The sequence below is a fragment of the Triplophysa dalaica genome, chromosome 13 (genome assembly GCF_015846415.1).
Source record: "Triplophysa dalaica isolate WHDGS20190420 chromosome 13, ASM1584641v1, whole genome shotgun sequence".
In the NCBI taxonomy this organism is placed as follows: Eukaryota; Metazoa; Chordata; class Actinopteri; order Cypriniformes; family Nemacheilidae; genus Triplophysa; species Triplophysa dalaica.
The window spans coordinates 9302348-9327695 of NC_079554.1; the positions used below are offsets into that span (position 1 = coordinate 9302348).

The 25348-nt window shown below is 37.6% G+C and overlaps 1 protein-coding gene across 2 annotated transcripts in view; it reads left to right on the forward strand.

Annotated features, from left to right (window-relative positions):
* Positions 1–583: 583 nt before the first annotated feature.
* LOC130434458 (tumor necrosis factor alpha-induced protein 2-like) overlaps positions 584–25348 on the forward strand; it is a 30545-nt gene continuing 5780 nt past the window's right edge. The window contains exons 1-12 of one of the 2 annotated variants that reach the window (XM_056764640.1): positions 584–717; positions 1454–1591; positions 6860–7006; positions 15580–16201; positions 20153–20267; positions 21003–21125; positions 21268–21362; positions 21570–21662; positions 22125–22251; positions 23578–23703; positions 23998–24153; positions 25100–25221. In XM_056764640.1, the coding sequence (XP_056620618.1) occupies positions 6904–7006; positions 15580–16201; positions 20153–20267; positions 21003–21125; positions 21268–21362; positions 21570–21662; positions 22125–22251; positions 23578–23703; positions 23998–24153; positions 25100–25221 (1682 nt within the window). In that variant the 5' untranslated portion in view covers positions 584–717; positions 1454–1591; positions 6860–6903. Of the gene's footprint in view, positions 718–1453; positions 1592–5611; positions 5665–6859; positions 7007–15579; positions 16202–20152; positions 20268–21002; positions 21126–21267; positions 21363–21569; positions 21663–22124; positions 22252–23577; positions 23704–23997; positions 24154–25099; positions 25222–25348 lie in introns of those variants that run through there. The other variant, XM_056764639.1, reaches the window with a different exon arrangement.

Here is a 25348-nt window from a genome sequence, read left to right on the forward strand (position 1 = left end):
CTTCACACACACAGTATGCACAAGTAGTAACACACACAAACACACAGACATGCACACACACAGACATGCAACATACACAGACAAGCACACACACAGGCTCGCACGCACGCATTGTGAAAGTACACATTTAAGATAAATGAGAGAGAAACACAGGTCAAATATTACTAGAAATGTATAAACTATAGATCTATACAGACTATAAATTCCTATATGCAATAATAATAAAGTAAAACTTTAAAATCCTAAAGCAGCCCCCCCGGCCAGTGCAAGACAGTATGGAAACAATGAACCCAAAACTCCACTGGAGAAAAAATACCTCAGGAGAACCCAGGCCCACCCAGGGGATTCCAGTTCCCCTCTGGCAAAAGCTGTTGCTTCTGCACAAGCTGGATAGTGCTTGCACAACGAGGCTAAATAAAAATAAATAAAATTACTAATAAGGTAAATTATAGATTTAAAATGATCATTAATAATCTAATAGCATTTTGTATTGAATATGTGTCAAGTCGCCGCGTCCTTTCTTATCCAGCTCTATCATCTCCTCTCAGCTCATCTCAGCTTCCCATTCTCCGCTCTACCATCAGTTCTGGGCATGAACTGCATAGTGCTCGCTGTTGTAACCTTGGAACAATGAGACAAGACTGGCTGAGAGTATAGCAGAGTTCACAACTTTGATGCAACAAGGACATCAGTGACGAGGGGTTAACGCAGGAAAAGGTAAGAATAGCAATGATGTATTTGTCATGTTAATGCACACATTGTTATCATCTGCTGCTTGTGACCTTCACTCCACTCTGTGCCGCCTGCCATTTTCATAATAAGAGTTTTAAAGTGATAGTTCACCCAAAAATGTCATTATTTACTCACCTTCTTCTAGTTATCCTAAATGTGTATACATTTCTTTGTTCTGATGAACACAGAGAAATATATTTGGAAGAATGCTTATGACCAAACAGATCTCAACACCAATTGACTCCCATAGTAGGAAAAATTACTCTGTTCTGTTGAACACAAAATAAGACATTTTGAAGAATATAGGACAGCAAACAGTTCTTGGGCAATTTTGACTACTATTGTTTTGTTCCTACTATGGTAGTCAATGGGTGTGAGATCCGTTTGGTAGGAAACCCCGTTTTTCTGAATGACAGAACCTATGAATGTCATTTATTTAAAGAAATATCCACTAGATGTCACTGTTTGACTGTTGCAATGATTCAAGCCATTATTTCCTCATCGCACTTATATTTCGAAATAAAGTCTAATTGCCAAATATAACTGCATTTAACATTCTAATGTTCTGAATGTAAATCTTATTATAAAATTAAAATAAGGAAATTGTCCTGTTATTTTGTGTAGCCTATGCATAACATATTTTCATGTGTATTTTCGGCAGACCCTTTTGTTTGGGTTATTTAAATGATAAACATAGCATCAGCTAAACAATTGTTTTCAGTTTTCAGGTGGTTTTGGATTTTACAGCATTTTCCACTTTTGAACTCCATGGTGAACACTTGGAGGCTACCGTGAGAGAAAGCTTATTTCTGAAGCCATGGAGAAACCACGAGGTTTCCAGGAAACGGTGATGACACTGGTGAGATACTATAAATAGAGAATAGAAAACTTAAAGAGAATTCAAAGCTATTAAACTAGGATATATTTATGTCTGGCATTTTTTAATGCCTTATAAAATACATAACAGATGTGCATCTTGAAACAAAACATATTTTAAGATATGGGTAAGTTATTTACGGTTAAGATGGCTCAAACATTCATTTTAATCTTGGACTAGCCTTTAGCCTATGTTTAAGAGGAATTATAAAAATTGCAGTTTGTTTTAGCTACTTGTTTTTGCTGAGACACAATTGTTTTCAGGGCCTGAACATTATTTTCCAGCCTCCTCTGCACATTTGGCCACTTTCCAACAGTGACTGTATAATTCAACCCTGTGTTTGGGCATGAAAGAAAAAACCCAGCTGTTAACATATAATTTACAACTCAACTGTTGGGTTTGTCCCTTTTTGACTCATCGCTGGTTTGAATGTAACCCAGCATTTTTATGATGTTGAGATCCATCTTCTAACACTAAAGATCCAACAATTACAAAAGATACAAACATTCGCTGATTTGTGGAAGTAAACCGGACGATCAGTGTAAATGGTATTATATTGTCCTTTGGGAAATGTAAATGGATTTGTAGGAAATTAGATGAATAGATAAGACATGCAAAAAAAATATTACAATTGACACTGATCATGTTCAAAACTTATCTTATTTGCGTGACTGCTGTATTATGTCCGAAAACCAATCTCCATAATTCGAAAATGATTTAAGGTGAGCGTATGAGGAGAGGTGTGTTTTGCTTAGTTTATGCCTTACATTATACTGGAAGGTACACATAGGCTTATCTAGCCATGGCATTCCTTTTCTTCCTTTAAATGCCGGAAAGAGTTGATACTCAGACACATAAGTGCTGCTTTCAGGATGTGTTGTTTTTTCCCCACTATTTTCACTATTGTTAAAAGCTGTGTTCTTTCCTACTGTTAACACCTAACCTGATACATGTAAAAAGTCGGTGTACAATGTAATGGGGAGGTATATTGGTCTTAAGTTCTTAGTCGTGCCCTGCCAAGGAATTTGCTTTACAGTATAAACTGTCTTTCAATTGATGTAAGACATCAAATGTATAAATATTTATAAACAATTTAGAGATACATTCTTAGTAAATGTCATAATGCCCAAAAGTGTGTGCTCAGGTCATATTGCACTGCATTCCCTCTTTGCCAACTAGGCTAATGCCTTTCTCTTAAATAAAATGGGTTGAAGATTTTTAAAGATAATACATTATATTTTAAGATCGTGTTAAATCTTTATGCAAAACTAAAACGAAATGTAAAGAAACTTTATAGATTTATTCAAACAAATATATGCAGTAATCCAATTCCCTTTCTAAATCATTCTGCTCTTCTGGCTATTTAACATTGTGTTTTTCTATTGTGTTTTTATCGAAATGGTACCGACATAATGACATCTACTTTAGATAGCACCACACACTTACAATAGAGTATTGTACAACTCATACGTCTTTTCCTGTGTGTGATCTAGATCTCGTAGCTTTATGTATGATGTACAACCATCCATAAAATAGTTACACCCAGTGGTGGAGGTTTACTAGAGAGCAGTGTTGGGTGTAACTAGTTACTAAGTAATTAGTTACTGTAATTTAATTACTTTTCGCTTGAAAAAGTAAAGTAAGGGATTACTCGTATGTTTTCTGTAATATAATTACAGTTACTTTTGATGTAATTAAACTAAATACTTTGTGAAATATATGCGTGTGTAATAGCGTAATTGACATAAAAATTCAAAGTCTTACTTTAAAATCTGTGCTTTAATGTATAATTCTCACATTTGTAATACTTTGGTCAGTTAATAATATTATTTATTTGAATGAAAGCGTTTCATGTCTATCCTTGAATCACTTAACTAATCAAGGTTGATGTAGGATATAGAAAGTAATTAGTAATGAGTAACTAAATACTTTTTGGACAGAGTAATTTGGACAGTAATCTAATTACACTATTGAATATGTAATGAGTAACTAGAAATTAATTACTTTTTCAGAGTAATTTACCCAACACTGCAAGAGAGACTCCAGTTGGGCACATATTTTATATTTTAAGAACTTATATGAAGAAGATGCCACCTTATGCATGTACAAAATTTGCTTATTGTTTAGATGCAATTTCATGGCCAAAAGATAAACATTTTCAATATTTTCAGGTCGGACTCTGTCCCCCAATTTAAATTCACTCCTAGATTCCGTCTCCCTGCTTTCCACTCCATTTCAGCCCTATACACAACGTTTCACTTTTTATGGGGGGCAGCAGTCTCAGGCAGTGAGAAAATACATAGTCCATAAAACAAGCTATTTCAAAGATGACATCGTATTAGAGCAAAATCACACCAGACAAAACCTTTCTTTGCATTTTAGGATATTATAACTGGCCAGGAAACTGGCAATCCAAGAATCAAATGTGCTGCCTGTTTAAGCCCTCATGGTATTTGTGTGGGTGCAGTCACCAATATAAAACAGGCTGCTGCAGACCTACATTCACACACAGCTGAAAGAGGATTGGCTAAAATGGCATTTAGGAAACCGAGAAAAAGTAAGAAAATCTAAATGTATGGGCTACTGACAGTGGTGATAATGCTGTGCAGCAGATATTTATTATGTTTTTGTCAGATATGCGTATTGTTTTTTATTCAGTGACTGTTTCATTTTTCATTGCAACATGTTTTCAGCATGCATCCACTCTATATTTACTATAAAAGGCTTTTCACAATTAATTCAACCTTTGTTTTTTATTATAACTGTATGCTGATTTAATATAAGTATACTATTATATTATTCTGAGGCGGTTTCCCGGGCGGTAGTCCAAGACTAAAATAAATGCTAGAGGTGTCTAAACTGAAAATAATTGCACTGACATCTCAAAATACATATGCACACAATTAATGCTTGTTTGAAAGGCATGATCGTAAAAATAACTAAACCCTAGTCCTGGATTAAATATATTACAGCACATGATTTGTGAGGTTTTAATAAGAGTGACCTTTATTCTATTGTAGCCTGTAGTCACGCCTCATTTTAGCCATTGAAGATTCATTTCGGGGTACAGTTTGCTTCTTTTCTGTTGTGCACATCAGCTTAAAACCCAAAACTGCAACCAATCTTAACGTTGAGTTGCTGATTTGTTTTTCAGAATTGAGTTGGTTTCTATTTTGAAAGGACATGTGACATCTGATCCGTGGGTCGGTCGGAGCAGCACCTCGGTCTGTGTTTATTAGCTGAGCTAACCGTGGAAACGCGGACATAATGATGCTATCGATCCTTGGATTTATGCCGTTAACGTAGATTCATTATATTTTTTTTATAAAAAATGACGATTTAGCGTTGTCATTTGAGAGACTGTTGAGATCTATTCATAACAAAAACTCTAGTTAGATTACTTTGGCATAAGAGTTAAAGCTAACTCTGTTCTAAAATGTTCATCTATTTCCACGCGTTGTCATGTAAACGTGTCATGTGCGTGTAACGGTAACATGAGGGGCGGGGTGATGACGTATGGGGAGGTGGAGGCACTGTCACAAGATGAGGTCTGTTAAAGTTGTTTTTTAGAAAGTACGCATTATATCATTGTCTATACTTTCTATAATTCTCCTTTAGAAGTGGCCCTTGACACTATATTTTCAGGTCGGACTTCGTGCCCCAATTTAAATTCACTCCTAGACTCCGTCCCCCTGCTTTCCACTCCATTTCAGCCCTATACACAACGTTTCACTTTTGGGGGGGGGCAGCATTTTAGTCAGTGAGAAAATACATAGACCATAAAAAAGCTATTTCAAAGATGACATCGTATTAGAGCAAAATCACACCAGACAAAACCTTTCTTTACATTTTAGGATATTATAACTGCCCAGGAAACTGGCAATCAAAGAATCAAATGTGCGGTCTGTTTAAGCCTCATGGTCACGTGGTGCTCGCGTGGGTGCAGTCACCAATATAAAGCAGGCGGCTGCAGACCTACATTCTCACACAGCTGAAAGAGGATTCGGACCGGCTCTTTTTGTTTTGGATAATGGCATTTAGGATACCGAGAAAAAGTAAGAAAATCTAAATGTATAGGCTACTGACAGTGGTGATAATACTGTGCAGCAGATATTTATTATGTTTTTGTCAGATATGCGTATTGTTTTTTATTCAGTGACTGTTTCATTTTTCATTGCAACATGTTTTCAGCATGCATCCACTCTATATTTACTATAAAAGGATTTTCACATTTAATTCAACCTTTGTTGTCTATCACTGTATGCTGATTTAATATAAGTATACTATTATATTATTCTGAGGCGGTTTCCCAGACAGGGATTAATACCAGTCCTAGACTAAAATAAATGCTAGAGGTGTCTAGACTTAAAATAATTGCACTGACATCTCAAAATACATATGCACACAATTAATGCTTGTTTGAAAGGCATGTTCCTAAAAACTACTTTAATGTCCTAATTTAACTAAAGCCTAGTCCTGAATTATATATATTACAGTACATGATTTGTGAGGTTTCATAATAGTGACCTTTATTCTAATGGTTACACCGCATTTGAGCCATTGAATGATTCGTTTCGGGGTACAGTTTGCTTCTTTTCTGTTGTGCACATCAGCTTAAAACCCAAAACTGCAACCAATCTTAACGTTGAGTTGCTGATTTGTTTTTCAGAATTGAATTGGTTTCTATTTTGAAAGGACAAGTGACATCTGATCCGTGGGTCGGTCGGAGCAGCACCTCGGTCTGTGTTTATTAGTGTCACATTTATTGACATATAGCCTGTATGTGTGCGTGTAGCACACTGGCAAATGACACGGCAGTTTTGATACAATTTATCAATTTAAGTGCATACGTAGAGCTGCTGAGCTAACGATGGAAACGCGGATGTAATGATGCTATCGATCCTAGGAATTACTTTTAAAGTAGATTCTTTAAAGTTTTTTAAGACGACGCCGACGTGTTTATAAAAAAATGACGAACCATCACTGCGTTTTAGAGACTATTGAGATCTATTAATGACAAAAACTCTAGTTAGATTACTTTGGCATAAGAGTTAAAGCTAACTCTGTTCTGTGTTCCTCTATTTCGATGCGTTGTCATGTTAACGGTAACAGGAGGGGCGGGTGATGACGTATGGGGAGGTGGAGGCACTTTGACAAGATGAGGACCGTTTAAAAAGAAAAAGCTGAGAAGTTGTTTTTTAGAAAGTACGTATTATATCCTTGTCTATATTTTCTATAATTCTCTTTTAGAAGTGGCCCTTGACACTACTGAAGATTCCGCTGCTGATTCTGAGATGGGACGTGTGAAAAACAATCATGGAATGAAAGATAAATTAAAAGGTCTGGACTTCATGAAACAGGAGAAGAGTTCAAAATGCGCCCCAGAAATGCTATCAGGTAAAATATGATTATTTTGTCATGTTGTCTGTTGTCTTGCTTCCATTGCCCGCATATTATCCTGCCATGTGTGTATATCTTGTTCTCATTGGTTGGTTAGTCATGTGTTCCCCTGTTTTGACCTGTCCGTGGCCTGTATCACGAAGTCGGTTTCGTTTTTTACCCAGATAAGTTCGAGTTTAGTTTGAGCATACTCGAATTTTCGGGCTCAAGAAGGTGGATTGGTTTTGAGCGGGTTTCGTCGGCATAATGGGGGGCGGATTAAGGTGGTCAGTGGCCCCAAGGCTTCTCTTTGGGTGAGGACCCCCTTAGGTGGCTTTCAGGTGGCTTTCATGCTTGCAGTTTATGTCGGAACGGAGCACGGGTTCCATGTGCACCAGGGTACCGAACCCTGCGCATGCGCCTTAGCCGATTACAATGTATTCATTAAACACGCATAGAAAAATGATAGCGTCGGTAATTTACCTTGGATTTGAGCAAGAGTGAGCCTGCATTGTTTTGCGCGTTGCGATTGGATTCAGAGCGGCAAATCAATGGTAATAACTTAGCTGAGACACAAACCACTGTGCATTACATAAACTGTATAAAACAATGCCATAATTAAAAAACCAACCTGTATATGCATGGCATTGTGACATAACGAAATATTACCGATTACATGATGAGCTAATTTCTGCAATTTGCAATTTAGTTTTAGCCACATTTTAGTCAACCCCATCATTTTAGTTTTAGTCTAGTTTTAGTCGATGAAATATTGAAAAACATTTCAGTCGAAAAAATATACATTGATATATACATTAAATGGTTTACCTTTCCTGTAGCTCAGTTGTAAGAGATGGCACGCTAAGGTAATGGGTTTGATCCCAAGGGATTGCACCTACTTGGAAACAAATGTATAGGTTGTAAGTTGCAAAGTAAGTTACTTTGGATCTGCCAAATGCTTAAATGTAAATCATTTACTTGGTGTAGTTAAATGTTCCATACAGAGATTCAACTTGTTTTGATATAGGCTAATTTACCTCACCTTAGAACGAAATTAAACCAGGTCATTACCTTTTATTTTTCAGGAAAAAAACATTAAATAGATATGAATTGTTGGATCACAGAACATCAGACCATGAATGACATGTTCCAGTTCATTCAATCCCATTTGACTCAATCGACTCTCATAGTATGGAGCCAAAATAGGGTCATATATATTTGCAACAGAAAAAAAATATTTGCAAACAAAACATATGTTTTGCAAATAAAAGTAGGCTATTAAGCAAAAAATTGCATCTTCGCAAGTAAAACTTAAGAATCTGTAAAAGAAAAAGTAAAGCACAGAGAGAAAAAATCAAGTTTAGCAAAGTAAAAATTCAGCAGCAATAATTTTGCAACACATCTTTTCCTTTAAATCCGCGTTTCAGCCAATCACTCCCTTGCGACACTGTTTTCTTTTTGCTCTTCACTTTTCTTTGCGCCTCGCTTTGTGTCCCTGATTTGACGTGGGGGAGGAGACAAGAGATTGGGGCGTGTACAAGCGACCTGAACCTGCCTCCCCTTATGGCGTTCCAAAGGGTCCAAATTCATGACTTTGCAGCACATATGGAACGCCAGGAGGGCCAAAAACGTGCGTATTTTAACGCGTTGTTTGCGCGTAGAGTACGCGTTGTTTGCGCGTAGAGTACGCGTTGTTTGCGCGTAGAGTACGCGTAGTCTACGCGTGAAAAATCGACGCGTACTCTACGCGCAAACAACGCGTACTCTACGCGCAAACAACGCGTACTCTACGCGCAAACAACGCGTACTCTACGCGCAAACAACGCGTACTCTACGCGTGACGTCAGACATCAGTTTCGCGTGTTTTTGGCCCATTCGGCCACTTGCCCAGTTTGGACGTGTAAGCGTGATGAGTTCCCATTGGCTGACGAGCGGAAGGGTTAAACCATTACTGTAGGCCTAGGGGGTTGCCTCACATTTCTGACTCTCTGCCATCACAATGCATGTAACATGCGAAAGATCCACTTATCTATTTACTTGTCCATTTATCTAATAAGCTATTAGATATAGATGTTGTATCATCCTTTTTAACGTCTATTGCCGGGTCATGTTAGTAGCTGTTTTAGCAGAGAAAATTGATTGATAAAAGAAACCATTTATAAATCAGTTCCAGTGATGTAGGGGTAATCGACGCTGTCAGTATACATTGTATTATGGTGTCTGGGTCAACGTAGGATCGAAGCTCGCTTCCCTCGTTGACTTAATTCTCCTGTGACATTTTTTTTTTTAGAAAACCTCTAGCCACAGTTTTAAGCCCTATCCATTAATACATACGTTTATAATTTAAGACTAAACAGAAAGTCTGGTGATTTTCTATGACACCTCCTATGACACCTAGCGCCGTCTGGTGCTAAATTAACGTCATACGCCGCCATGCGTTTAAGTTATGCCGGGCGCCGATTGACGTTAAGTTAACATCACACGTCACTCACAATGCAAACGTATTAGCTAATATACATAGCCCCACCTCTTCTGGGTTTGCGCGCTTGACGGCAAGTCGGATGCCCGTGTCATCTCAAATCCATATCCAGCTTAACCTTATGGAAAAACAAAAAGCGTGATTAATGATTAAAGGTACCGTAGTTCCCCCCCAAAACGAAATTTCTGTCATCATTTACCAATGGTTCCGATTGACTTCTATTGTATGAAGAAAAGTCAATGTGGACGAACGGTTTTCTGTTACTAACTTTCTCTCAAATATCTTTTGTGTTTATACGGTTTACACAGTATACAGTCATACAAGTTTGAAAAGTAAAGAGGGTGATTACAGAATTATAAGAATACTTATGTGACTTCCTTAATACATCATTGCTAGTCTAGAGTTCAGCAAGGTTGGCTTGAAACCGCATGTCGTGTATTTGACTGGTTCGATATTCGCTTGGATCCATATTCGGATTTTACATTGTTTGTCTTGTTACGTTTATCTGTGTCACAGTGATTTTTTTATTGATATTTTAGCATTTATTTCGTGGTAAATATATAAAGAAAGTCAGGAATAAGAGCTCTTTTTCCACAACAAACTTACAGTATATTCTAAATTTCTCAATCGCTCCCGACACCGTCCAGACAGCCTTGCCAACAGCCTTTCAATAATCCCCTTAGCGCACATCACCTGCCCACTTAAATTTCATTAGCACCCGACCATGGTGCACTCACATTATCTACATATTTCCCTTTACCTCCGCGAAGAGATTGACGCTATACTGTATGTGGAGCTGACTTTCAGCCGAGTTTTAAGATATAATTAATTTTACTCGACAAAGCATATGAAACAATATTATTGAAGGTGATTATTGGAAGCCAATCGAGCTGACGTCTAGACTAGCAATGACTTATGTTGTTAGTCGCATAAGCATAGTGAGAATTCTGTAATCACCCTCTTTACTTTTCCAACCTGTATGACTGTATAATGTGTAAACCATATAAACACAAAGAAGATATTTGAAATAAAGTTAGTAACAGAAAACCGTTCGTCCACATTGACTTTTCTTCTTACAATGGAAGTCAATCGGAACCATTGGTAAATTATGACAGAAGTTTCGTTTTGGGGGGAGAACTACGGTACCTTTAATCCTGACTTGACTTAATTTGACATTTTACACATAGCTTACTGGAACATACTGCATTAGTAAGGTTTTCCTTTCAGCAGGATTTTCTTTAATTTCTTTCCATTTTTTGTTTTTTCACAAGGTTAAACTGGATATGGATTTGAGATGACACGGGCATCCATCTTGCCGTAGAACGCGCAAACTTAGAAGAGGAGGGGCTATGTATATGAACTAATACGTTTGCATTTTGAGTGACGTGTGACGTTAACTTAACGGCGATCGGCGCCCGGCGTAACTTAAACGCTTGGCGGTGTATGACGTTAATTTAGCACCAAACGGCGCTTATTTTAAGTTAAGAAATCAGCGTTTTAATATTAATACGGCGATCCAAAGCACGCAAATTGTGATACTGTTGGCTTTCGATAAAGAGCAAAGAGAATACGGTGTCGCAAGGGAGCGATTGGCTGAAACCCGGATTTAAAGGAGCGTTGCAAAGGAAAAGATGTGTTGCAAAATTACTGCTGCTGAATTTTTACTTTGCTAAACTTGCTTTTTTGTCTCTGTGCTTTACTTTTTCTTTTTTTACTTTTTCAAAGTTTTCCCTTTAAGATGCCATTTTTTGCTTAATAGCCTATTTTTATTTGCAAAACTTATGTTTTGTTTGCAAATATTTTTTTTCTGTTGCAAATATATATGACCCTATTTTGGCTCCATACCTGCTGATTTTGTTAATGCTATATAGTACACATATTAACTGTAGTATACTATAGTAAGGTAAATATTACAGTAATGTAATATGATGTATGTGTATAACGTGTGTCCACACAGTGTATGAAAATATCCTGCCTTATATCAGTGATCATTTAGTTTAACTTTATTAATGAGGATGAAGAGCATGATGAAGAAACACTATCTGTGCGCTCTGACAGAGTTATAGAGGGCAATGTACTGTAGGCTTCTATTCAATATGACACATGTGTGAATGTGAGGATTATATTTCACGTTACGTTATTTCACAACCTTCCCCAGACACTGAAGTGTATACCTCAACAGGTTACAGAAGAAATGTCAATAAAATACACTAGAGAAGCTGATTCGTAATAAAAAGACTAAATAAAAAAATTCCAGTATTTGAACCTAGTAGTCAGTTGAAGTGTTCATTTAAAAATCTGATGGTCATCTCAATCCTTAATCTGGTTTGACTGAGGGCCACGTTGAAGTGGTTCTGTGGTCAGGATAACAAAAACCTCTGGCAGACATAAGAACCCCTGTCTCACACCAACAGGCTATCTGTTATAGAACAAAGAAGAGAAGATTGTATGGAAATTGAGTTTTAGTCACATATTTATTTAATTTAAAGGGTTTTGTACTGTTCCGCATTTACTTTACCTTCCTTAAAGCACTGACACAACACAGATGCATTAGGGAATGTTGTAGGCATTAAAGTATTAAAAACTTCTTATACATTTTAAATGTAGTCCTACTGTATGATACATTATTTAGGTGAATTCTAAGTGCAACTTGATAAAAATTAGTGGTGGGCATAGATTAATTTTTTTTAATCTAGATTAATTCCAAGATTAATCTAGATTAATCTAGATTAAAATGGCTCATTTGAATTCTGCCGAAGGCATTCAGAATATGTGTGCTACCCAAATAATGACTAAAAGTAAGTCTTTGAGAACGGGTTTCTCAAGCCAGGTGGCGCATTAGACCAGGGGCTCATCTCCTGTTTCCAAAATGCATCACAAACTGCTTGAGAAAGCTGTTCTACTATGATAATTGGTGATGAAAATTAAATTATGTTCAATAAGATGTACTTGTGTTTACTTCCGCATTAGCTAAGGGATGATTTGCGTTTAGGTGGTACTTGAGACTGGAAGAGCTCCTACAATACATTTACATTTAGTCATTTAGCAGACGCTTTTATCCAAAGCGACTTACAAAGATTGAGGGAGCAACAAGCGATATGTCATACAGGAGCCATAATACATTAGATCTCAATACAAAGTTACTGGTTTCAACTAAAGCTAGACCACTACCTGTTGAGAGAAAGTGTTTTCTTTTCCGGATTGCACAAAGTGCAAACAACCTTAGTCTTGTCGATGTTTCTATTGGGAAGCTTCTTAAAAATGAATATTCCCTGAAGCAAACCCGGCGGCTTCATAGCTGCATCCATGTTAGCACGTCACGTTTGATGCGGTAATTTCACAGTAACGTTATGTTGTGTTCAGACCAAACGCGAATGGCGCCTCAAGCGCGAGTGATTTATATGTTAATGAAAAGAGCCAATAGACCTACTTGCTGCGCGAATCGCGAATCGCGCGAATGAAGCCCTGGTTATGAGATGATGAGGCGGCTTCTGCTTCCGCGAATGACGCGAATCAGACGAGTTGAAAAATCTCGTTCTCGCCCCGTACAGTGCAGTTAAGCTGGTATACATCCGCGCTAAAATATCAAGGTGAAAGTCATCATAGCTTGCGTAGTATAGACCCAGCTCCCAACCCAACTTTGAGAATAGATTAACGGCGACATTTTTTTTATCGCGCGATAAGAGTCTCACTGCGTTAACGGCGTTCCACCACTAATAAAAATATTAAAATAGCAGTGTTAAAAGATATGTGATGTCACCTGTCTGTATTGTTGTGTCTGTATCTTACTGTAGTAGTTTAATAGAAGGTTTAATCTTTAGTGGACAAAGAAGATCAATGTCCCAACACAGTGAAATTAAAAGTGTTCCTAGATGTTCTGCGCCGCAGACAAGAACGTAAAAAATGCAATGCAAAGAAATACATATTGTAGGCCTATGCAGTACAACATAAGAATGGAATCTATATAATTTTAATTTTATGTGAGTGTAAGGGAAAGCCAGCAAATGTTATCTCTAAAATCAGATTTTACCCATATAGTAAACATTATTTGATTTTATATTTGTAATATATATATATTTTTTTATCTTCATTTTTATTTTACTAAACCTCATTAAAAATGACTAGCCATTGTATCTCGCAATGTGAGTTAGTTTTGTCACTTATATGTAAATTTGCTTGCAGCTGATCGGTTCACCTTCGTTGTGAGATCTGTAATCTAGATCATAACCTGCTCCGGTTAGCCTTGCAGCGTAAATTACCATGGCGATGAACACAGATTAAAGCGAGTTACTTTCATGGTACCTAAAACCCATCATTGGGGCAAACTAATCCTAAATTTACCTGGCTAGTAGCCACCTAAACTGGCTTCATGGTACAGGCCCCTGCTCCGGAGCAGTTTTTATTCTGGGTTAGAGATCGCAAATTAAAACTGGTCCAATCAGCTCTGAGAAAAATTATGTATATCTGCCGCAGTGAAGCCATTCCCTATGTATCTCTCGCTCCAAATAAAAACCAGTTTAAAGTTATAAAATGTTAGAGAGAAAATCTTAAGCTGCTAAGTGTTCATTAATATTGTCTATTTCCATTTTTATTGATTATATTTCAAAACACACTCACATGAAGATTCCGCTGGTGATACTGTTTTGGGTTTTGTTTGTTTTCATGCTGTTTGTGTCTTGCTTGCATTCCCCTCATGTTATCCTGCCATGAGTGTATATCTTGTTCTCATTGGTTGAATAGTCATGTGTTCCCCTGTTTTGCCCTGTCCTGGGGTTATTCCAGAAAGTTGGTTATGTGGCATACCTGGGTAAATTTAAGGGTTAGTTTGCTGATGACCTCAACTTTCGGTTCCAAAAAATATAAGGAAAAGTTACTCAACTTCAGGCGTTGTCTGCCCATGTGTGCGCTTTTGAAGAGCGGCATGAAAGCACAGATTACGTATAATATATGATAATTTTACATTAATATTACAAATGCAAACTAATTTTATTATTTAATCTTTAAAATGAAATAAACTTTAAATAAAATAATGTATACAGTTATTGTTAAACTTTGTCAATGTCACGTTTATTTATATAGCACTATTTAATTCAACCGAAGTTGACCAATGTGCTGCACAATTTGAACAGAGTTAAAATAAATATAAAAAGAAAAGACAGCATACATAAAAGACATACACAAGATCAAGTACAGAAAAGACAGCTCAAAGTAGTATGTTTTCAGCAGAGACTTAAAAATAGAAGCGGAGGAGGCTTTTCTAATGGAAAGGGGCATTGTATTCCAAAGACTGGGGGCAGCAACAGAAAATTCAAAGTAATCTCTGGTTTGATGACCGAAGAGAAACAGTGGTCCTATATTCAGTTAAAAGGTCTGATAAATAAGAGCGAGCCAAATCATTTAATGATTTAATTCCTAGTTAAAAAATTTATATATTTATATCGAATACTGTACATACATTGAATTGGGTTTATTAAAACATCTCCAAATATCACAGTATCTACAGGATATGCACACCTTACAATTTCCAACCGTTAAAGGATGTTAATAGTGAAGTATTTTAACTGCAGAGCAATTGTATATCATTACACTTTCTTGCCCACATATTAGGCAATGTTTTTGTTCACGTTTGGTCAAGTAAAGTTTAGTTATGCCACGTTTTGGACTTCCTTACACATGTACTGAAAATGAAGACATTTTAACAATTGCAACTTGAGTTACATTTATTTTAAAGTTTATTAAGCTACTGTTTGTGTGTGATCACGTATAGCCTACCATACTGAACACATTAAAATGACAGTGATAGTTCACCCAAAAATGAAATACTTACCCTCATATCATTCTAAACCTGCATGACGTTCTTCTGCAAAACAGACAAAGATATTTTAAACCAAACAACATTGACCCTCATTGACTTCCATTGTTTGGACACAAAACAGCTGAGACATTTTTCCTTTCTGCTCCACACAAGAATTCAGTCATGCAAGTTTTGATCGACACCAGGGTAAATAAATGATGACAGAATTTTTGTTGGGTGGTAAACTATCCCTTTAACAAAATAAGTTAAATAAATATAAGTGAATTAAATTAATTGTTCTCTCACACGCTGATCTAGACCTTGACTTCAGTGAGAACCTGAACCAGAACCACCTGGCTGAAGCACAGCAGCAATTGGTGGCAGCAGAGGAACGTCTCTTTGGAAATTCAAATGAAACGGAAAGAGCGGAGGAAGACGTAGACAAGTTGCAGACAGATTATGAACAATTCATTTTGCATCTGAGGATAATCATCCGTGAGTCCTTAAATTTGGACAACCAGGAAAAACTCAAGAGTGCGTTGACTTCCATACTTCAGGAGGAGGCACAAGACAGACGCTGGGAAATGCTAGCAGCCGATGAACGTCCACCTTGGAGACCAACGAGGTGCAGAGAGATCCATGACTCACTACTCCAGACTGTTGTGGAGGAACGAATGAAGAAGGAAGATGAGAATACAGCGGACCTGTCTAGTTCCTTGAAGAGAGAGGTGTGCCGAATGGGCAAACAAGTGCAAAAAGATCTGCTCAGGGTGGTCAGAAGGTTGAGAGAATGTTATCCACCAGACTTTGACATATGCAGAACGTATGCCCTGCTTTACCATCAGGCGTTCTCCACCAGACTCAGAGAGTTGGCAAGAGCTGATATTGTCATTGAGGATTGCCACTACATATTGAGTTGGGTTGCCAATTTCTACCCAAGGTAAGTAGCGACTTACGAGTAATATTCCTTTGAATGGCTTCCACTTGTCCCAACAGAATTTTAATTGTAACTTTTAATTCAAGATCAAGTGATCCACTTTATCTGTCTTCATATCTGATTTGTTTCAGACTTTACGTCTAGCAGCAAACAGTAGATGAGAACGCTTCTAAACATTCGAGTCACAGTGAAATAAAAAATTACACTGCCTATTTTTTTATTAAATGTTGCAGCGTTTATTGTAAATAGTTTATCAATGTAGTTCATTTTATTTTCTATCAGTCGTGTGCCCTTATAATCTTTAGTTAAAATTTCTAATTGCACTGCCATCCTGTAATGACTATCCATCTTAGATGATGTATGTTAGACGGCTTGGCGGTGCATCCTTCCCCGCAGCGCTCACGACTGGAGCATTGTGACAACCGCTCGGTCGCTCTCACTTCCCTCAACACCAGAGCAGCTAAGGGCTATGTTGATGAACTTCGACACAGCATTCCCTTGCAATAGTCCACGCAGAACCGAACAGAGCCGCCGGTTTTGGGAACCAAAACTATCGGGCTGGCCCAGTCACTGTTGGACTATTACCCCCATATCCAGCATCGTGCCTAATTCTTCCTGAACCACTATTTTCTTGCGTTCAGGTAAACGATACGGCCGGCCACGTACAACCACTCCCGGTGTGGTCTCAATTTGGTGCTCAATGAGTGTAGTTCGGCCAGGCAGAGGCGAGAACATATTCGGCAAATCGAACCTGCAACCTGGCAACGTCAGTGATCTGCGTCGGTGAGAGGTGATCCCCACCAGGGACAAGAGCGCTAGGTCGAGGTTTTCCTTTCACTTCTGGCCCGAGATCCTCCTCTCTTCCCGCCACCGTCGCCAGCATCACTGCGTCCGCCTAACTCCATTTTTTAAGGGGGTAGAGGTGGTATAATTGATGTGCTGCGTTTCTGTCTGGTCGTACCACCTCTTAATTGAGATCCCCCACTCGCCCTGACAAAGGGTCCTTGCCACTTGGCGAGTAATTTTGAGCTGGATGTTGGGAGCAATACGAGGACTTTCTGTGTAAATTGTAAATTTACGTAATCTGGCGCCCCTTTTATATGGATTGGTTTATATATTATATAATATTCTGGTCCTCTGGGTGTCCGTGGGGCACCGCCAACAGACCGGCCCAGGCCTACCCGACGCCCCGGTGGCCGGAAGCAGGCCAAGGTATTGGCGAGAAGAGGAAGGTGTGGGAAAACGGGAGTGCGCTGCCCCGCCGTTCATCCCTAATTTCCCCTGTTGGTGAACCTGTGACCTCCCCTCGCCAGACTCCACCACTTCGGTGCACCCCTGGTTGGGGCCCCGTACTACTACTCCCATGTGATCTTCCCACTGTTGAGTTTGTGTAGGTCTTCCATGTATTATCTCCCTATGGCAGAAGTGGTCTCCGTAGCATTCCCCCTCCGGCAAGGGGGAAGCGCTTCCCAGTGTTCCTTACGGTGCCGGGAGGCTATCTCGCCTCTAGAGTTGCAAAGGCCACCGCCTGTGCGGCCGTTAGTAAGAGACTCTCGCCATGACTAACGCAACTGATGAAGCCACCACTGAAAGGTTACAATTTGCGGTTACACTCACTTGTGACTCGCACAGGCCAGTCAGTGTCGATCCCATTCTTTCGGTTTGACACAACGTCGAGAGACCAAAAGAAAGGTAATGTCTTGGTTACGTATGCTACCTCAGTTCCCTGATGGAGTGAACAAGACGTTATGTCCTTCATGCCACAACGCTTCGCCTGCCACTGAAGCAACAAAGAATGAATCTCAGGTTCCTCAGCCCAAAAGGTGAATGAATGGGCATGCCATCTTCCTTTTATACCCATATGTATGGGGCAGAGACTGGCAAGCCATGCCATCCGCCAAGTTCATAGGCCTTTTAAAAGTACAATCAGAGATTAAAGCTTCTCAAATTCAAACCCCTCTGTCTGTTCGACACAACGTCTTGTTCCCTCCATCAGTGAACTGAGGTTACATACGTAACCAAAAGGTTCCCCTGTGGTGGAATGAACTATCTGCCTCTGCCCAAACTAGAGAATCCTTCACAAACTCAAAAAAGAACTCAAAACATACCTCTTCCGCATTTATTTTACTAACCAATAACTCTTTCTGTTTGTCTATAAAAAAAACTTGTTGTTCATTCCCTTCTTTGATTTCTCCAGCTTTAATCCCCCTAGTCCCCCTTATAAACTAATGGTACTGTTTAGCATGTTGACAAAATATTTATATGCTATCCTACTTGTAAATAACTTTGGATAAAAGCATCTGCCAATTGAATAAATCCAAATGTAAACAAACATTACTGCTAGGGGTGTAACGGTTCAACCTACTCACGGTTCAATTTGTGTCGCGGTTTTAGGGTGATGATTTCGGGTCGGTTTGTGCTATGTTCATGGAAAAGGGACTACTGACAAATAAAAATAAGAACAAATAATCTAGCTGAAAGTAACAGCACCAAATGATGTTTTATTAACTAAGTTCGGGAGGAGAAGGATCAGATCATTAACTCGGCTGGTCCGCTCTTAGCAATCACAGCACCGGACCTATCAGTTCAAGAGAGAGAGAGCCTCTATAAATAGAGAAGACATCTTACCTTCAGTCTCTCTTCAGTTTCAAGCATCCCACCACCACCCCGGCTCCTCACTTGTAGCCCCTTGTCTTCAGCAGGACACAAAAGGGGGAGGGGAGTTTTCTGGTTTCAGGCTAATACGGAGCCCTCACCCCGGACAGGCGGGAGTGCTCAAAGCTCGGAAGAATGAACAAGCTCAGAGCTCTCTCCCTGACAGTAGGCCAAATAAAACTGCTGTCTATTTTTTATTTTCTATTTTTTCTAAAAAAAAAATAGAAAAATAAAACACTTGAACAACACTAGAGTACACTTACAAAGACTACACAGACACAACGAAGAACAGGATAAGGGTAACAGGAACAAGGGTAACAGGAAACAAGGGTAACAGGAACAAGGGTAACAGGAACAATGGTAACAGGAACAAGGGTAACAGGATCAAGGGTAACAGGAACAAGGGTAACAGGAACAAGGGTAACAGGAACAAGGTCAACAGGAACTACTTAACATTGGTTTGAGGCAACAAGAGACAAGATACAGCTACAAGCACAATGAACGAGCACAGGACAATGAACACGAGGGTGTTTTAAAGGGGAGACAGACAAAGGATAATTAACCAGGAACAGGTGCTGGGGAATAAACACTAATGGGAAGGTAACAAGGAAACGAGATGGCGGGAAACACTGACGAGACACGAGAAAGAGGATGACACGTTACTATATAAACCAATCCATGACTTTCTCACACAAAACCGTAAGGCTATGCCATGACTCCGCTCCAAGAACAAGAATAAACATGACATGATAGCGGAATCATGATAAACGAACCATATTATAAATGCGTCGTCAGATTTAAGATAAGCCGCCCGAACCGTTTGTGGAGAACCGTACGGTCAATTTTTTTTACCGGGAACCGTTACACCCATAGTTACTGTGCATGTGCACTTTTGTGACCCCGACTGAACATCCGGTACACATTCACCAACAATAGAGAACCTGTAGATTGTTTCTGAAAAAAATAAAAAGTAACAGAGAAGAACCGTTACTTGGCTAAACTAGTCCCTCCAATATTTTGAATTTAGACTACGAGATTCCAATGTACGGTTTGTTTAAATGCAAACTATAGGACCCATTCAACACATTGTTTATGTAATAATATGAATATTCAACAAATCGTTTATTTATATAACTATTATACAATAAAATGAAAATATGAATGAATATTAACCTAAATAAAATAAAATATAAATAGTTAAATTAATAGACACTAGCCAAACACAAACCGGAAGTTAAATGGGGGTCAGGTGCGTGTGCGTTCAATGAAATGGTGCAAATGTTTTCAAATTTGTTTCAGTGATGTGTTGCAGCACAAAGATCTGGAGGAGCACATCAACCATTCATCTCTTGGACCTCTGTTGCCTAAAGAAGATCTTGAGAAATTACAGGAACAGTACTTTTCATACAAAGAGGTAATGTAGTAGTACATGACTGTTATTAATAGCATTAAAAAAAAATACAAATGTAAAATAAAACAAGGCAAGATTCACATGACAAAAAAATAAGAATTTTCCTAAGTGCAATTAATAAGCTAACCTTAAGTAAGATGTTTCCGCCTATGGTTGAGGGGTCCACCTGGCATTTTAACGCATACAATTTTGTAGTTTGCAAAAACCCAGCAAAAGTAATTTTTTTGTGATTTACTGTTTTCTACATAAAATCATTCTACAAAATGTGAAGAACTTTCTGTGAAAATATAACCTTGATATCTTTAACATTGAGTAAGACTATGTCAAAGACAGAAATCATAGTAATAGGGGAAATTAGTATGTTTTTTTCAAAACTAGACTTTAAGTCTTTAGCCTGATTGGCTCAAACAAACAAAAAATTGTGATATGATACGAAATGATATGATATGCGTCTTACCTAAAACAATCAAATACATACATAAAACATTTCGCCTTTGAGATATAAGACAGCAGTGAGAAAGAGATTAATTGCACATTTGAATTTTTACTATGTTTTGTCAAGGAATGATCCTAAAAATTGGTGCTTTCTATTACAATATAACAAAACATTTATTAAATAACATTTTTGAATCTGGCCAGAGGTTTTAGATCATCAAACTAATGTCACAATGATATTCCCTCACTAGCAGAGACTGCTGCATATTTTAACTCATATTTCCTTATGTTTTCTGTCATTAGACTGAAGTTAAAATGTGGTTGTCAAACGCTTTTGAGAATGAAATGAAGAGATGGGCTGATGGCATGGAACCTGAACTCATGGATGGATACTACTTCAGTGACCTTGCTGTCAACCTTATATCTGTAGGTTGTGGGTTTAAGAGTCATTCTAACCCTCTAATTTATGCACGTTGAGGTCACAAGTTCAAACTGAATAATAGTGATTTCTTGTAGATTATGAGTATATTGCTTTACTGGCTCAAATCCAGTGTCACTTGTTTTATAGCTTATTGATCCAGCTGTGACAGACATCAAAACAATTATGGGCTCTGAAAGTAAATCTGGATATATTATTTGCCACTTGGACAGTTTTCTAAAAAGGTAAATACATTTACATTACTTTCACATGTATGCCTGTTTTAAGTGACTAGGTACAAGTTTTATTTTCTGTAATGCCTGGTTAGTGAACCCACAACCTTTTGTAAGCGCATTGCACTACCAGTAAAGCTACAGGAACACATTTTCTTTGTCCTATTCTCATTGGATTGAAATTAGACTTAAAATGTTTTCCTTGTTTTTCAATGCCAGATATATGAAATGCCTTGAGGAGCATACTAAAACAAAACAAGAAAATATTCCCAAAACTCTCAGTGCTAGTCTGGTGAACATGCACCTGTTTGGGTAAGTTTTATTTAGCTCAATTGTACAGTAGTATTTCATATTTTTTTTATTTAACATACTTATATTAATGTATGTATAAACAGTGGCCCAAATTTAACTCAAGCTAGACCATTCAGATAAAATCAATTACTACTGAAAATATTTTATTTAATTAAAAACAATAAAACATTAATATAAATTATTTTAATAAAATATAGTATTAATTGTTATAATCAATCACAGACCTAAAGATAACTTCAGGTCATGTGCATGCGTCCGATGAAAGGTCTATAAATATATATGTAACTCTTTACAGTTACTTGACCTGTAAGAAACAATTATGCAAAACAGTTGTGACATGCGTAACATTTGCATTATTGTGTGTTGCTCATATAAACTAGTTGATATGTGTTAATAAGCAATCTTGTCATAACAAACAAATATAATCATACTGTAAAAGCCATTATGCTTCTATATTCTCAGGGATTATGTACAAAAGGCAGAAAATCTGTTCCCTGAGGAGACCAAAACAGCATGTTTATCCACAATAGCAGACATCAAAACAATTTGTCACAGATATTTTCTCAGTCAAATTCACACAGATCTGAAGGTAAGTAAAGAAAGTTACTGATGTACCTCAAGCTACTTTCAATATTTACTTTTTACAAATTTAAACCATGGTCTGTCTGAATAGTTTATTGGCACGGACTCACAATATGATACAAATTGTAATAGATAGGTCATGGATGTACAAATTCCAAAATATTGCTACACTTTTTTTAAATCACACAACGGCTTTAAAAGCTGAAGGCACTCTTTTACTTTCCACCATGCTCGCTCTTCTTTTTGAGACAATAGAAATATGATGTTTAAAGGCCTAGAGTGGGATTTATAGTGGCCACTAGCGGTGAGTTAAAGAAATGCAACCAATCTCTCAGTCCAAACACGACGGTGGCCCCAACATTACAAAAATAGACAGCGTGTCCTCTCATGTTGATGCTGGGAAGAGATAATATGGGCATTAGAAAGATTGTTGAAAGTCTTGTCTTATTTGGGTCTGGGGATTTTAACCCTTGTTAAAGTCTGGGAGAACCGGACTACGTACTGCAGGGTAGAGGGAGAGGAAACATGCTTTGTAGAGTTATGTGTTCTTTTTGGGCTACTGTACAACACATGGAGGCTAATTCAATGTTTGTAGGCCCGCTCTGTATGTACAGTATCTCACAATAAGTACATCCCTTACATTTTAGAAAGATGTGAGGGGTGTACTCACTTCTGTGAGATACTGTAGATAGAAATAGATTATTCTGAGATAATACAAACACAACGGTTCATTACGTAAGGTCTTTATACACCTTTGAAGAAATAGTTTTGTATATCATATTGCATTTCTGTCAATACATCCTCCTAAAAACCTCACATTGCTCCTTTAAAAGAATAGGTTGAGGTTGGAATCAATATTTTGCCTAGCCCTGATAAATACTTGATTCCGATTGGCATACCGCGCATGCACAGATTGGTGTTCATTGCAGTAACTGCATGACGAAAATAACCGTTGTCACCCGTCCGATCAAAAATTTCACTTCAAACATCAATAACAGCTTTACCTTGTTTTTAACTTCTCAAATTACCATGGTATAAACGGTATAATCCACGGCAAACTGTACTGAGACAACTACCCTCTGCTTCACGTCATCTAGTTATTTGCCAGCTAGTTATTCGGATTAATGCACAGCATTAATGCACAGCTAGCTGTGGAATATCCCTTATGTGATCAGTGTCCAACTTAGTTTATCTAAAGATAAAAATGTAAGTAAGCATTACATTAAGTAATACATTTTAGTATTTACTAAACTTAAATCAGTTGAATAGTTTTGAAATGTACATTTTTTTATTAGGAATTAACCACATTTTTCTCTGTGTTATTTCCCCACAGCCACTGTACCGTAAGCTTTGGACTCAAGCCTGGTTAGCAGAGCACCATGAAGTAATACAGGGGCTGGTGAATGAGCTTGAAAATCAGATAGATAATCTGAAACAGCTGAAGCCTGTCTGCCGGGAGGTCAGAAGGGTTATCATAAACAATATTTTTATAAACATAGATAGATTGTTGTACAGTTATGCTATTTTAAAGTTTTGTAACATGATCAATATTTGGTTTATTGCTCAATGATAAAATTACTTTGAGAGTAGATGGTTAAAAGTAAGTGCAATGGAAGGTGAAGGTGAAGTAAATTATAAAAACTGGTAATGATATCTGCAAATGTCTATTTTATATTTTATTATGTCATGCAAAGAATTTTTGAGTGGTTCAAGTGTCTATATATCTTAAGATCCTGTGTTTGTCTGTGTATAGGAACTTGTGGGCGAGCTGCATGTTGAAGTAATGGTCGAGTATGTGCGGCGAATGATGAAGAGAAAACTGAAGCTAAAAGGGAAATCAACGCAGGATCAAACTGCAGATTTAATGTGCAAAAACAGCCAAATAATCTGCTCTGTGTTTGCCAAAGTGGTAAGAGCACAACCACATGTGTAGATGAACACCCCATGTCCAATCATGTGATTTTACTGTATAGTATTCCAAAAGTGAAGCAAATAATACTTTTTTTTGCATTCCAACACACATTTCCAAAATCTCTGTTCCTTCTGGAACATCTGGAATTTTGGATGAGAAAGTAGAACACATGTGGATGTCATTACTGTATAAATACTTTCAGCGTCATATAAAATACACACACTCTTTTTTCCTTCAAATCTCTGTCTAGCTTCCCTCTCAATTAGTGCTTTCGAAGGTTTCAAAAGTCTCTGTGTGTTAATGGGGATGTTCTGTATAAATCCACTTTGACACCAAAAGAGATGGTTTATTTTTTTATTAAAAACCTGTAAACTCTATGGGGCGGTTTCCTGAACAGTGTTTAAGCCTAGTCTCAGACTAATTTAAATGTAAGCAGTGTCTTGATCAAAAAAACTTGCACTGGAATATCTTAATACATCAGTGCCATTGTTTTGTCTTAAGATGCACACCAATAATGTTCCTTTGTAAAGTATATATTTAAAAACAACATAAATATCCTAATTTAACTAAGGCCTAGAACTGATTCAAAATAATTCCTGTCCGGGAAACCACCTCTCAATGCTTAAAAAATAGTAAATTTTAGTATGGTATTTGTGTGATTTGAAATTTAGAAACTATTGTATGTTTTCTGCTTGACTTGCTGCTAGTAGCTGCTAGTAACATACAGTAGTCTGGTACTATTGTTTAGACACAATATGACAAAGAGTTATTCAAAGACAAAATATTGAGCTATACTCAATGTAAAATGTAGATTTCTTTGTTTGCAGGAACAAAATGAATTGTGGCAAAACAGCTACTATTCAAAGTTTCTGTAAAGACCATAGAACTGCATAAGGACAGTATGTTTTTTATGTGCCTCTAAAATCTCTATTCTTTTCACAAGGGGTCAAAAGAGGAATGGCTTCATGAAATAGTGCCAAAGTTATCTGAGATTCTGAGACTTCAGGACCCTGGGAGTCTACAACTTGAGATTGTCACTCTTGTAAAAGACTTTCCTGATTTGAGGTTAGTCTTCACCTGTATCCACAACAAACGCATTCTAAATTGTGAGATTGATCCAACGAATTTATGGGAATAGAGGTGCTGCAATAATGTCACATATGTGAAAAATAATTAGTTTTCTGAACAATCT